At 39.4% G+C, this 12,774-nt stretch overlaps 1 protein-coding gene across 1 annotated transcript in view; it reads right to left on the minus strand.

Moving 5' to 3' along the window:
- Nucleotides 1–12,774, minus strand: part of COL6A6 (collagen type VI alpha 6 chain) — a 94,894-nt gene that overhangs the window by 39,184 nt on the left and 42,936 nt on the right. Inside the window, exons 21-23 of the mRNA XM_036431509.2 lie at nt 7,835–7,870; nt 6,167–6,229; nt 4,193–4,255 (exon numbers count right to left, since the gene is read on the minus strand). Coding sequence (XP_036287402.1) covers nt 4,193–4,255; nt 6,167–6,229; nt 7,835–7,870 — 162 coding nt within the window. The remainder of the gene's footprint in view (nt 1–4,192; nt 4,256–6,166; nt 6,230–7,834; nt 7,871–12,774) is intronic.

The raw sequence follows: 12,774 nt of genomic DNA on the forward strand, positions 1-12,774 counted from the left end.
TAAATCTAGGTTAGGGGTGTGGAACCTTTTTGCTGCCAAGGGCCATGTGAATATCTATAACATCATTCGCTTATTATAATTCACTCAGTATAAATTTATGTTGCTATGAAAAAAAAATCTAAGATTTATTGAATTTTGAGTCCCATCTGTGGTTTCCTTGGCAGGGCCAGGTCAAATGATTTCACAGGCCTTATATGCCCCTCAGGCCAGATGTTCCCCACCCCTGATCTAGGAAGAAAAATAATCTCCCTTTCCTGAAAATCTTATTTTTAGCATCACTGTCCCTAGAAGAATAGCAGAACACTGTACTTGTGTTGGATCTCACAATTGTTCCACAGATTATTCTATTCTGTATGCAACTGTTCACTTATTTCTCTCTCATCCAATAGATAAAAGCCTGCACACTCCTTAAAGGGGCATGTCCTATTGCCTTCATGTCTCCAGAACTTTGTGTAGAACCCATCACTCCATCCATCTTTTCATTTACTTATCCAACTGCCTACCTAGGAATGGCTCTCAGGAGAGAGAAAATCATGTGTTTACTTTGTTGGTTTTCCATTGGGGCTTTTCATGTATATCACAGAAGGAGGAAGTAGAGGGATTTTAAGTGTTTTTTGACAATAAGGGATAAACTGGAAGTCTTGTGTAGGAGCCCATTTTATGTGCTTCCTTCAGGCATAATGGGCTCTGTGAGATGAAGAATATTTCTGGGAGATTACTTCTGGTGTAGTCACCTTAACCACACACAACACAATGAGAGATTATTCTGTTTTAAAGCTTGCCAAAATAAAATATTTCTTGGATGGATGGATGGATGGATGGATGGATGGATGGATGGATGGATGGATGCAGAAAGAGCGTTTTCATTAGAACATTAGAAAACCTAATTCTATTTCCTGTGAAGCACCATGCAAAGTACCAAAGTAGGGATTGCAACTATGTGAATGGGCTCAAGCTTCAGTGAGTTATTACCAAAATAAATCACCTTCTCAAATACTGGTTGTATAAGGGGCCATGTTTCTAAAGGAAAGGAGAAAAATTCCCTGCTACCCCCCAGATATCAAGGAGTCAAAAAGCTGCCTTGATCTGAGATCAAGGGTAGCGGTGAATGAGAAGAGAAGCTTAGGGATGATTCTGACTCTGAAGTGAAACTCCCAGCCACTCTGTTTTCTCTCTTGAGGTCTGTGTCTTGGGTGGGATTCCCAAACTCTTACCATCTGTGCAGCCTTTAAGACTGGAGTTTCAAAAATGTGAATCTCCAAACCTGATGCAGGAGTCTGGGGCCAGATCTAACCTCCAATAAGGTGACTTTTGTTCATGTTGAGACTCTGTTGCAGTCCTTGGCAGTTGCTACTGCTTTAGTGTTAAGTGAGGATAGAAGAATTTTAGAATTTAAATGTCTTATTAAAATTGTCCTTAGAAAGCATCTTTATCAGAGGACATTGCACTGGAGTTAGAGATTCATGGCTGGGGCACTGACAAGGACACCTCGATTTTGAATGGGATAAAAGGTGCAGGTTCTTTTCAACTTTAAAATGAATTCTGTTTGTTACTATACTCATGGGGGCATACTCACATGCCTATGCTCACTACCATCAAATATCAGGCTGGGAAACAACCCAGTGAGATTAAATGCTCAGCTTTTGTAAGTCTGAGAGAAAAAATTAAGAGGTCTGCTTGACTGGCATGGTTTTGTGATTGAGCATCGACCTATGAACCAGAAGGTCACAGTTCGATTCCCAGTCAGCGCACATGCGTGGGCGGGGCTAGATCCCCAGTGTGGAGTATGCAGGAGGCAGCTAATCAATGATTTTCTCTCATCATTGATGTTTTTCTCTCTTTCCCTCTCCCATTCCCTTCCTCTCTGAAATCAATAAAAATATATATTTTTTATAAATCAGAAGGACAGCGAGGGAGAGCTAATGCAGGAACAAACCACCAAGACACCTGAGTAAATATTGATCTTGACAGTGTCAGTCTATCCTACATTTCCTCTACATTGAACCCCCATGGTTATGTGACTCTTGGACCTTTAGCTAAACCAAACAAGAAAGGAACAAAGAAAGGCACAAATGGATATGCCAGGGCTTTCTTTTCTTTTTAAAATATATTTTTATCAATTTCATAGAGAAAGTTGAGAGGGAGAGAGAAGAGATAGAAATATCAATGATGAGATATGCCATGACTTTCAAAGTCCTTTCTTCTTTTTCATTGTGCCATGGACTGTATTTCTTTGATATCATAGCCATATACTTGGCTGGGTAAGCATATGTTTGATTTATGCAAAACGCTCCCACACTCCATAAATTAACAAGCCTTCAGAACACTGTCAGCAGAAATCACACCCCTTTTTTCTAAGTGTATACCCTAAGAGCAACTTTCAAGCCTGCAATTAGAAAACACTCATGTGATTTCACCCGAGAGGCTGGTCCTTGTGTGTTATAAGGGAATATGAAGCTCATGTCAGTGGATTTAGAGCCAGTCAGAATAACACCCTCTTGTCCACCTGATTGTGTTTGTCTCTGTGGCTTTCCTTTGGGAACAACAATTAGGAGATCTCATTCATCGTGTCCTGAACATAGAAAATTTTACACAGCTTTCGCTGTGTTGACAAGGGCATTTAAAGGAAAGCAAGCAAAGAAAGAAAACCATGCTTTCCAGCTAGATAAATGGAGGAGCTAGACCAGGGACAAGTGGTGCCTTTTGCTACCTCTGGCAATGCCAAGACGTTGAATGATTTATGACTATGACCAATCGTGCCAAGGCAAGATTAAAGGGGACTCAGAAGTACATCACAGGGAAAATGGAATAACTTATTAAAGTAACAGCCACTTGGATACAATTTTGGATTCTAGAGCAAGGGAATTACTAAGCTCTTTGAATTTCAACCCATCTACATCTCAATATTTTATATAAACAGATGAGATAACCACCCAATATATGTTTCCCTTATTTTTTTTTTTTAAATCCCAATTTGTGGTGCCAGCCAGCTTTTAATGATTCAAAGATGTGAAGGCAAAATAGTTAGTTTTCATCACTTTAAACCTACTGTAAAATTTAAAATTTTTCATTCTTTTTAAAGAAGCATATTCATCAAAAGATGGGGTCATGAGTAGTAATTAATATGTTCTAAAATATTGTGCCATGAGATATAAGTTTATGCAAATAGCCTCTTAAACATTTTGATGATGACTACATCCACTTACACTGTTGGACCGCTGCCCAGTTGAAATGAATGGACACAAAGTAATGGATTGATTCCCTTTATCCTCCTGCTAGCCTAGAGTCTAAGTCCCAACTATGTCTCATTCATTCATTTACTAATTGATTCATTATTCAAATATGCATTGAGCTCCACAGTGCAGCAGCACTGTTGTTCTGGACTCTGGAATACAGTGTAAGCAAGATAAAGTCCTGGCTGTCACAGAGCTTACAATCTAGACGAGAGACAAAAACAGCTAAGCAAACAAGTGTATACTATGATAGCAAGTAGGCAAGGGCCAAATCATGGAGGGTCTGGCTACTCCATGTGTGGTCGAGGGACCAGCACCCTCCTCTGAGGGATTATTAGAAGTACAGAATCTCAAGCCCACCCCAGACCTCCTGAATTAGAATCTGCATTTTAACAAGTTCTGCAGGTGATTCTTACACACTTCAACGTTTGAGAATGGTGATGTGGGACAGTCATTCCCAACGCTGGCGTGTATGTTTGAATCGCCAGGGAGAATTCAAGTTACTGAGACCCTGGCCTCACCTCAAGATTCTGCTGTCAGTGATATGGGGAGGGGTCCCAAGTGGTGGGGAGTTTCATAGTCTATCCAGGAGATTCTCGGACGTAGTTAGGCTGAGGACTACCATGGAATAGGTTGTATTTGGGATGTCTGGAAAGCTCCCGAGGATTGAAATAAAGGGAGTGAGGTGACCCGATTTGCCTAAGGAGAACCTCACAATACTGGTTGTGCTGATAAGGCGTAGAGCTAGAAACCAGCTCTGTGTTGGACAGAATGATAGCCTGCACAGCAAGCTGGGGCCAAGGTGTGGTGTGGCCATATTGAGCAATGAGGTCAAACCGAATGCACTTTTGCTGGTTCACAGGCAATTAAGTCATCCAGCTGCAGGAAAGAAACCACAAAGACATGGACATTAAAGGCAAGAGCAAAGCCAGAGGCGGTCACATGCTCTCATTACATACCTGGGGACCTCTACTTCCCAGACCTCCTTTTTCTCCTTCCATACCGGCCTCTCCTCTTGGGCCCTAGATACAGAGAATTAAAGTATTATTTTCTCCCTAAAAGAGAACACTTGAATATTGACTTGAATATTAACATGGACATGCTAAGTCAGTGGCAGAGACAGAAGAAATTGGAAAGAGCAGATCATGCGTGACTTTGGTTCTGTCTTGATCTGTGGAGCTCTCCCTGTGTGTGTGTGTGTGTGTGTGTGTGTGTGTGTGTGTGTGTCTGGCGGGATGTGTGTGTGGGGGGAACATGTCCAATCTGACAGAACAGTTGGGCATTTGCAGTCCAAATGAAGAAATACAGAACAGGTGAGTTTTTCATTTTCAGCACTGCTTTCTAATTATCTTAAGCATCTTTATACTCCAATTGCATATATTATGTTAAAAGAAAATAACCCTAAAAAGAAAAAAAAATCCTCAACTGTATAAGCCCCAAGACTGAAAAATTTAAATGGAATTTTTATTCAATAACCGCACCGAAGACCGGTCATAATAAACAAGATACGGCATGCAGTGAGATGAAATCTGGGTAGTTCTACTTCGGGAATGTTATGTGGCTTATTAACTGTGGCTTCCATATGCTATGCAGACAGACCTCCCTGCTGTGTTCGGTTTTCTTGTCTATTTTAAAATTATGTCATGAAAAAAAGTAAGAATCTATAAAATGGAAGGAGGGATGTTAGAGTCATATGGTTTGTTTAGCATAACATAAAGCCAGGCAATCTACTGAAATGCTTCCCCACAGCCCAACGGCAAGTCTTCCTCATTTGAAGGTGGGAAAAGGAACTTTCCTTGGCTGGCAAGTAAGACACAGAAAAGCCATCAAGCTGGAAAGAGATAGAGGTCCAAGGAGCAAACCATTTGCTGCTCTAAAATCTTGGTAAATGTGAGCAAAGTTTCTCTTCTGAGATCTAAGGATATTTGTTTCGCCCAACTTCCATGTTCTGCCAACATCTAATAGTCACTTTAGGGTTGTTGTGTGCATTTTTTTTGTTTTGTTTTTTTAACTATGTGGGTTAAAACTTTGAAAAATTGCAGAACCCTTGCTTGTCCTGCATTTGCCAAACAGCAAAATAATTTCTCAAGATTTCAAGATGAGAGAGAGAGAGAGAGAGAGAGAGAGAGAGAGAATATTCTTATGTTCCCGTAGTCTGCCTTTTTATTTTCATCTCAGCCTTTTCTAGGACTTCCTTTCCCTTCTCATTATTTCAGGCTACATCTTGCCCTCTCTGGCACATGCTTCCTTTTCCCTCATGTGAGCAGGGTGAGAGCCAGCCATGGCTTGTTCCTTGTAAAGCAAAGAAGTGCTGGAGGCAGCTCCCAGGAGAAGCGAGATAGAAAGCACAGGCAGCGTGCCATGCTACAGATCACCCCGCCGGAGACCTCAGCTGTATTTGGAATAATTGTTTCCTAGTGTGGAGCCAACTCTTCCACAGCACAGCACAGCATCCAGATATGCAACACTGAGCACTTACTGTGCTAAATTGGCCAAAATTCCCAATTTGAGGCTCAATGTTTTCCTTGGCTCAGGATCTCTTTAGAAGACCCTAGTTCGCCTGAACTCAACAGCGGGGCATTCTCTTCCTGTGACCCTTGAGCTCTGCCACAGATAAGAAATGCTCAGGGACCGCTGCCCAGCATGTTCGTTCTTCATGGGACAAAGCTTAGATAAGGGAGACCAAATACCGTACTTTATTGTCCTGAAAACACTTTAAACAACTATAATTCCTCACGGGGATGGGCTGAGGGATTCTATCAAGGCTTTTGATTCTTTAAGTTCTCATATCATGATTAGTCTTTTTTTTCTATTAAAAAAAACTTTAATATTGAAAGTATTACATATGTCCTCTTCCCTCTCTCCCCATGGACCTCTTCTAGCCCACCCCCCAGGCCTTTACCACCTATTGTGTGTTGATTAGTCTTAATTACCTGAGGGCCTTTAAGTCCTAGCGAGCCTTCAAGTCCATCCAGGCCTGGGGTGCCTGTTATCCCCTATAGTGAGAGAGAATCAACCTGTTAACACGGTTTCCTGAGAATTTTGTCTCCTTTATGTGCAAGATTATAAATACTTTTTCAACCACATGGCAGTGCAGGATCTTTGAAAAAAAAAAAAGAATAATAAAGGGAAATAAAAAGGAGGAAATAAAACATTTCTATAGTCTCGTTAAGTAGAAATAATGACAGCTATTATGTTAGTGTGTTCTCTTTCAGTCTTAACACACACACACACACACACACACACACATGCATGTGAGGACACACACTCCTTTATTTTCCTATAATGCTTGTAATTTGCTATCTCTAACTTGGACATTTAGCCTAAAAAAATCTCACAATTTGCTTTTCATTTTCTTCAAAAACCTCCAGGCATCTTACAACATTCTATTTTTATTCAAGTAGCTTAAATATCTAAGGATCAATAGCTGAGCATTCTCTTCATGTTGCCCTTGAACTCTGCCACAGATAAGAATTCCAAGAAGAGTAAAAAAGGATTAAGAAAGTTTATTTTAGGCAACAGCTGGGATAGCCGAAGTTTATGTCCCAGTTGTTGCACAGTTGGATGTGATTAAATACCCCTTCCTGATGCCTTTTCCTAGAAATCAGAAAGAGGAAATTTCTCAATATCTTCTCTCCCCAATCTCCTATCATTTGTTTCTTGCCATTTTTCTGGATCTGCTTTGTTGTTGTTGAAGTCTAACCTTGGCATGTGTGTGGATGGGGTCAAGTCTGTGGATGGTACAGTCTTAATCTTAACTGATCTGAAAATGTCTGTTTTCCTCACTTATAGGATAGCCACCTACAAAATTCTAGGTCAACAGTTATTTTGCCTCTACACATGCAAGATATTCATGTGTTGTCTCTGGCATGTATTATTAGTGAACAGAAGTCTGCCACAACCTAATTAGTTATTCCTTTCATGGGTAAAACTGCCTTTTCTGGTGATGTTTAAGATGTTTTCTTTAACATTCTGGGGGTTCACTGGGATGTGATTCAGAGTGGATTTATTACTTATCCTCACTGTATTTTCAATATGAGGATGTGTGTTTCCTCAATTTCGAAAAATTTGAAGTCACAACTGCTCTCTCATAAATATTGTAACTTCACAAAGCATGTATAATGTATCACCAACATGTACAAAGGGGATGTGATTGTATTTGGTAGCCCATTTCTGAACAAAGCATTCAGAAATACCATTTACATTAAGGTTTTATTGTACTCTCTTGGTTGAAAATGGGTTTATGTAAATTGTAAATAAGGTTTCAGAGATAATTAAGCAAAAGTCTAAAAGAAAAGTCCCCAACTGAGTTACCAGAGTTTGTGTAATTCAAAGTTCAATTTAACAGTAATGGGGCCAAGTAATGTCTCTTATCATTAACTTTTATGGTTTTGAACAAAGTGCGCACATTTTCACTTTCTTTTAATATTTAAGTGTTTGAAATTATAGCCTTAAAGTTTTCCAACATTTTATTCCACAACCAATATCATTAAAAAGGAGAGAACCTCTGGCCTGGAAGAGATGTGCCAGAGTCTTCGTTTCAGCTCCTTGAGTGGAACAGAATATTTATCATTTGGAGTTAAGAAAAAAAGCCAGTGTACCTGTGGGCCTGTAAGTCCCCTTCGGCCATGAGCTGCCTGAAATAGGAGGAAGAGGTATATATCAGTAACTCTGGAAAAAATGCTTTTGATATTTCATTTAAATTAGTAATCGGCACCTTAAGGCACTAACATTACAAAATGTTTCCACATATTGCTCAAAACATTCAATTATCCTCTGCAACAGCCAAATGTTGCCAACTCTGAACTCCGTTCCTAAGGCAAGAGGGAATTAAGATCATAGACAATTGAAATCTATAAATACTTATGAGAGCAGATTGTGGTCAATAATTCATCCTCCACTACATGGTTACTGGAGCTGCTTACAGAAGCTCCAGAATTGACTGGTTTGAATTTTATTTCTTTTCATTTTTCCAAAGTATGACCACGTAAGCCAGAAATCAGGACTAGAGTGGCCAGCAGGCAGGAAGCCAGAGGGAAAACTGGGAGAACTGACTTCATGAACTTTATTATAGATTAATGGCAGAAGCTTAAGATACCCAAACTAATTTTACCCATCCCCCACAAAGCCAAGTACCTGTCAAGAAATGAAAGAATCACCACAATCATTCAAAAGTCTCTCAATTCCATTTGCTATTAAAATATCCAATCAAAAGAATGGTGCTCTATAATCGAGTGGGTTTTTCCTACTGCTCGCATATATAAGATTAGGTTTGGGTAGATGCCAGATCAATACTTTATAGATCTGGATATCAAGATACAAAGACATTTTATTGCCTACATTAGGATCTCTCGGTGAGATAAGAGCAATACTGACATCTAGGATTTGGAAAATTCACTTTATCAGACAATATTTTCTTGATGGAAACTTTCTTGAGATATTCAGCTCAAAATTCTGAGAGGCCAAGATTGCAGACTTTAAATTCTACTAATATTATTTCAGTCAGAATTTATTATTATCTAGGAAACAGACTGCATCTGGGGAAATGGTTGAAGATCTACTTCTTGAAAACCCTGAGGAGCCAGCTTTGATGAAAGTCTCAGTCCTCTCAGAGGGAGGGAAAGAAGCTGTCTGTCCTCCTCTAGCATAAAGGTTTAACTGTTCACAATCAGTTCACTTCAGTTTCATTAAGAAAAATATCTTCCAAGGATTAACTACCACAACACACATTGGATGGAAACCACAGGAACACATTTCCACAGACACAGAGTCCTTGATCTCTGAGCACCCTCACTCTTTGGGTTTGACGGGAGGAGATGAATATTTCTAAGGCAGAGTAGGCACATGCTACAGGAAAGGGGAATGGTAGGAATATGGGCTTTGAAGAAAGCAATCATTTCTAGTTGGTGAATCGGGGAAAACCTTCCTGGAAGAAAAGATTTTAAAGATGGGTTCTGGAGGATAAGTAGGAGTCTCCCAGGGAGAAAATGTAAGGAGTCCTCTTTTTAGCACAGGATACCAGCCTACGTAAAAATAAAATAGGGAAATAGGAAGTGTATTTGATACTGGCAATTCTGGGTCTAAGATATGAGAAGAAAGGTGAGTATTAGGGTTACTAAAGCTGAAAATACCAGATGAAGTGTTCATACTTCATTTCGCTTCTGCTAAATGAACACACTGGGGTTCCTGGAGCAGAAATGTACATGGCCAGACCCAGGGTTTAGGTGGATACATCTGGTTGTGGTAGGAACACTGAATGAAATTCAGCCTTATCTTTAGGCGAAATAAAGAGCTTCCTATATGATAAAAAACAGGCCTCCACATCCAAATATCTGGTCCATTATCATAGTATGTGAAAGATCATCAATAAGTATTTGTTCTGTCTTTAAGGCTTGACCTTGATTTAAATTACTTCACACATATTTATTGAGCTCCTGCTTCCTGGAGGCACTAGTGTGCGTAGTAGTGAGAAAACCCAGATTCCTGTCCTAGGCAGGGGTTGTTGATAAGCCTAGCGGTGGAGACAGACTACAATCTACCATTCACACAACTAATAGGAACATCTCCAGAAGTAATCAGCTGGCACCTTCATTATGAAAGTCATGGTTTTAAATACCCTGGGTAGGTGTGAGAGCAAGAAAAAAAAAACAATGCAAGGAAATAGGGGAGATGGTTTTTACAACTGTGCCTTAAATTTTAAAATGTTTAGGTGAGAAAAATTAAGTCCCCATACATCTGAATGACTTGCCTAAAGGCTTATAGCTGTCTGGTAGCACATCCAGACAGCCTTACTCATCTGTGAAGGGGAATGTGAATGGGCACAGTGGAAAGAAAATCTCCCCAAAGAAGACTTGAGAGTAAGAAGACCCAGAAAAGTCCCCAGTCCATTGGTCCCTCATAGCCCGGCTTACTGGTGGTTTACCATGACCCACTTCTGTGGGTCACAGAAGTGGGTCATGGTAAACTGATGTGGGACACAGAATCCCCCAAAAAATAAAGGACATTCATAATGGTAAAGCATTCCATTAATATTGAATCTTTTCCCAAAATTTTTAAAAAATTGACAGAGGGGGTGGGGAGGCAGAAGGACAGATATAGACACAGAGAGACAGAGAGAGAGAGCGAGAACAGATATTTGTTATTTCACTTAGTTATACATTCATTGGTTGATTTTTGTATGTGCCCTGATCAGGGATTGAACCTGCAACCTTCGCATATCAGGATGACGCTCTAACCAATAGTTTCCCAGCCAGGGCAATATTGAATCTTAACCGCAGACACATTCACCATGATAAATGACTGTCCTAGAGCACTTCAAGCTGCCCTAAAATAGCGCCAAGAGAGAGGAAAAGGGAAAAGCATAACTAACATAACCTCAGGACTTAACAGGACTGAAGACCATGCTTTAGTTGGAGGCTACAGTTGCTTCTCATTAGCCATGGCACAAGGATCTATTCTTATTCTCAGTAAAGTCTGGCTCAGAAAGAGCCAACATCCCATTCCAATCCCCACCCCATCCTCAGCTTTCTGGTCCTGGTCCTTCCTCCTCCCAACCATCCAATCCATTATAGACTCCTGGCACAGTGCTTGTCATACCTACAGCTCTGTCCCCTATAACAGTGGTTTTTGACAACATTGGGGGATTTAGCCCACTCCCTACCTCCCCACCTCCTGCTTCCTTCCCTGGGAGCATCTGGCAATATCTGGAGATATTTTTTCTCACAAGTCAGGAGTGATACTGGCATCTAAACATCCTAAAATGCACAAGACATCCTCCCAAAACAAGGAATTAACCCAAATGTCAATAGAAGTTGAGATACCATGCTCTCCAACATGATTCTATAATAAGTTTCCTCAAATGTCTTATTGAGTTTGTAGGTCTAGCAGTTATTAGAGTTGCTGGTACATTGTAGGTGTTCAATAAAAGTTTACCAAATGAAGGAAGGTCAGATTTAGCCAACTGATGAAATTTCCCTGCATGCCACACCCTACCACTAGCCAGCCTCCAATCACTGATCAGTTCAGCAGAATGTTGTAGCATTGAGGAGTCCTGACTGTTCATTACCTACATTTTAGAGTTTTTCAGTGAGTGATACAGATTTTTATTCTTTCCTAAAGGATACTGATTTTACTGGTATTATAAAAATGATTCATGCTGATTTTTAAATATTCAAATGAAGAACACACACAAAATAAAAATTTAAAAGCCACCCCACATCTTCCACCTAAAAATAACTTTCATTAACATTTGGTAATCATGATTCCTGGTATCTTCTTATGCATGTTTACAGATAGCGTTCTAAATAGTGGTTCTTTAGATTTAAAAAAGGATCATGTTCTTCTTGCTATTTTAAAATTAAAATAGTACATTTAATTTTATTTGAATTTAATAGAGTAAAAAAAATAAAACTGAAAGAATTGGAAATGTCAGGTGGTAACATTTCTTGACAATGAGAAATACTACATTCTTTTAAAAAAAATATTTAAAAAATTCAGGACTTTAGGGTAATACGTTATGTTAGCTTGAAGTGGTGCTTAGACAATGACTCTCTACAATGAAATATGAGGACACATATGCCAGCACTTTCCCTACACCTCTCTCACTTTCCTATTTTCACATAATTTTTAGATTGTCAAATGTATAAAATTTACATTTGTTTTATAATCACAGTTTCTAAGGTTTAGCCTTATTTCTACACTTAGAGGGATTCAAATTTATTATAAAGTTTTAAAGAAAGGAACACTAGGGCTATGTTGTCTTGAGTTTTTGAAGGCTTGACATATTAAGTACTTATACACTTAAAGACAACTTGGATGAGTATCCAAATCTTGAAACACTCTATTTCAGAACTCGGTAGCCATTCTCCTGTTCCCTTTGTCCCTGAATGCTGGGAAGAAGGCCAAAGACAGAGTTTTCCATTTTTTCCACCTGGAAAGTCTCAACATTCTTTCTTTATACAGTAAGTTTGGCAATTTCAATAGGCTGTGGCTCAGTATTGATATATTCATATCATTTTTTTTCTAAGTCAGATATGTCTTTTCTCTCTGCTTATTTGAGCTTTTGCTTCAAGAAGTGATATTTTATTACATTTCTGAAATTTTTTGGTTTAATTTAGTAATGCAGATTCTACATTTGTTGGCTCTCCACTGTTGCTATTCTATCTCTATTTTATTCCGTACTAGAGGCCCAATGCACAAAATATATGCAAGAATAGACCTTCCTTCCCCCCGCTGCCGGCATGGGCTTCCCCTCCAGCACCTGGGACCTGGGCTTCCCTCTGGCTTCATCAGGAAGCATGTCTGGTCTAATTAACATATTATACATTTATTATAGATGCCTGCCTATATTTTCAGCCATACTTATTTTAATTTTTGTTGCTTCTAATATAGCTTATCTTCTATATTTTTTCACTTCCCATTGTTCCCCAAGCATTACCAGCTTGCTTTTTTTCACTTTCTATCATTTTATCACTTCTTTAGACTTGCTTTAGAGCAGTCATACTGTTTTAATTTTTTTTGAGACTTTGGAGAACTATTTGCC

This window comes from Pipistrellus kuhlii, unplaced genomic scaffold, assembly GCF_014108245.1.
Source record: "Pipistrellus kuhlii isolate mPipKuh1 unplaced genomic scaffold, mPipKuh1.p scaffold_m20_p_11, whole genome shotgun sequence".
Lineage (NCBI taxonomy): Eukaryota > Metazoa > Chordata > Mammalia > Chiroptera > Vespertilionidae > Pipistrellus > Pipistrellus kuhlii.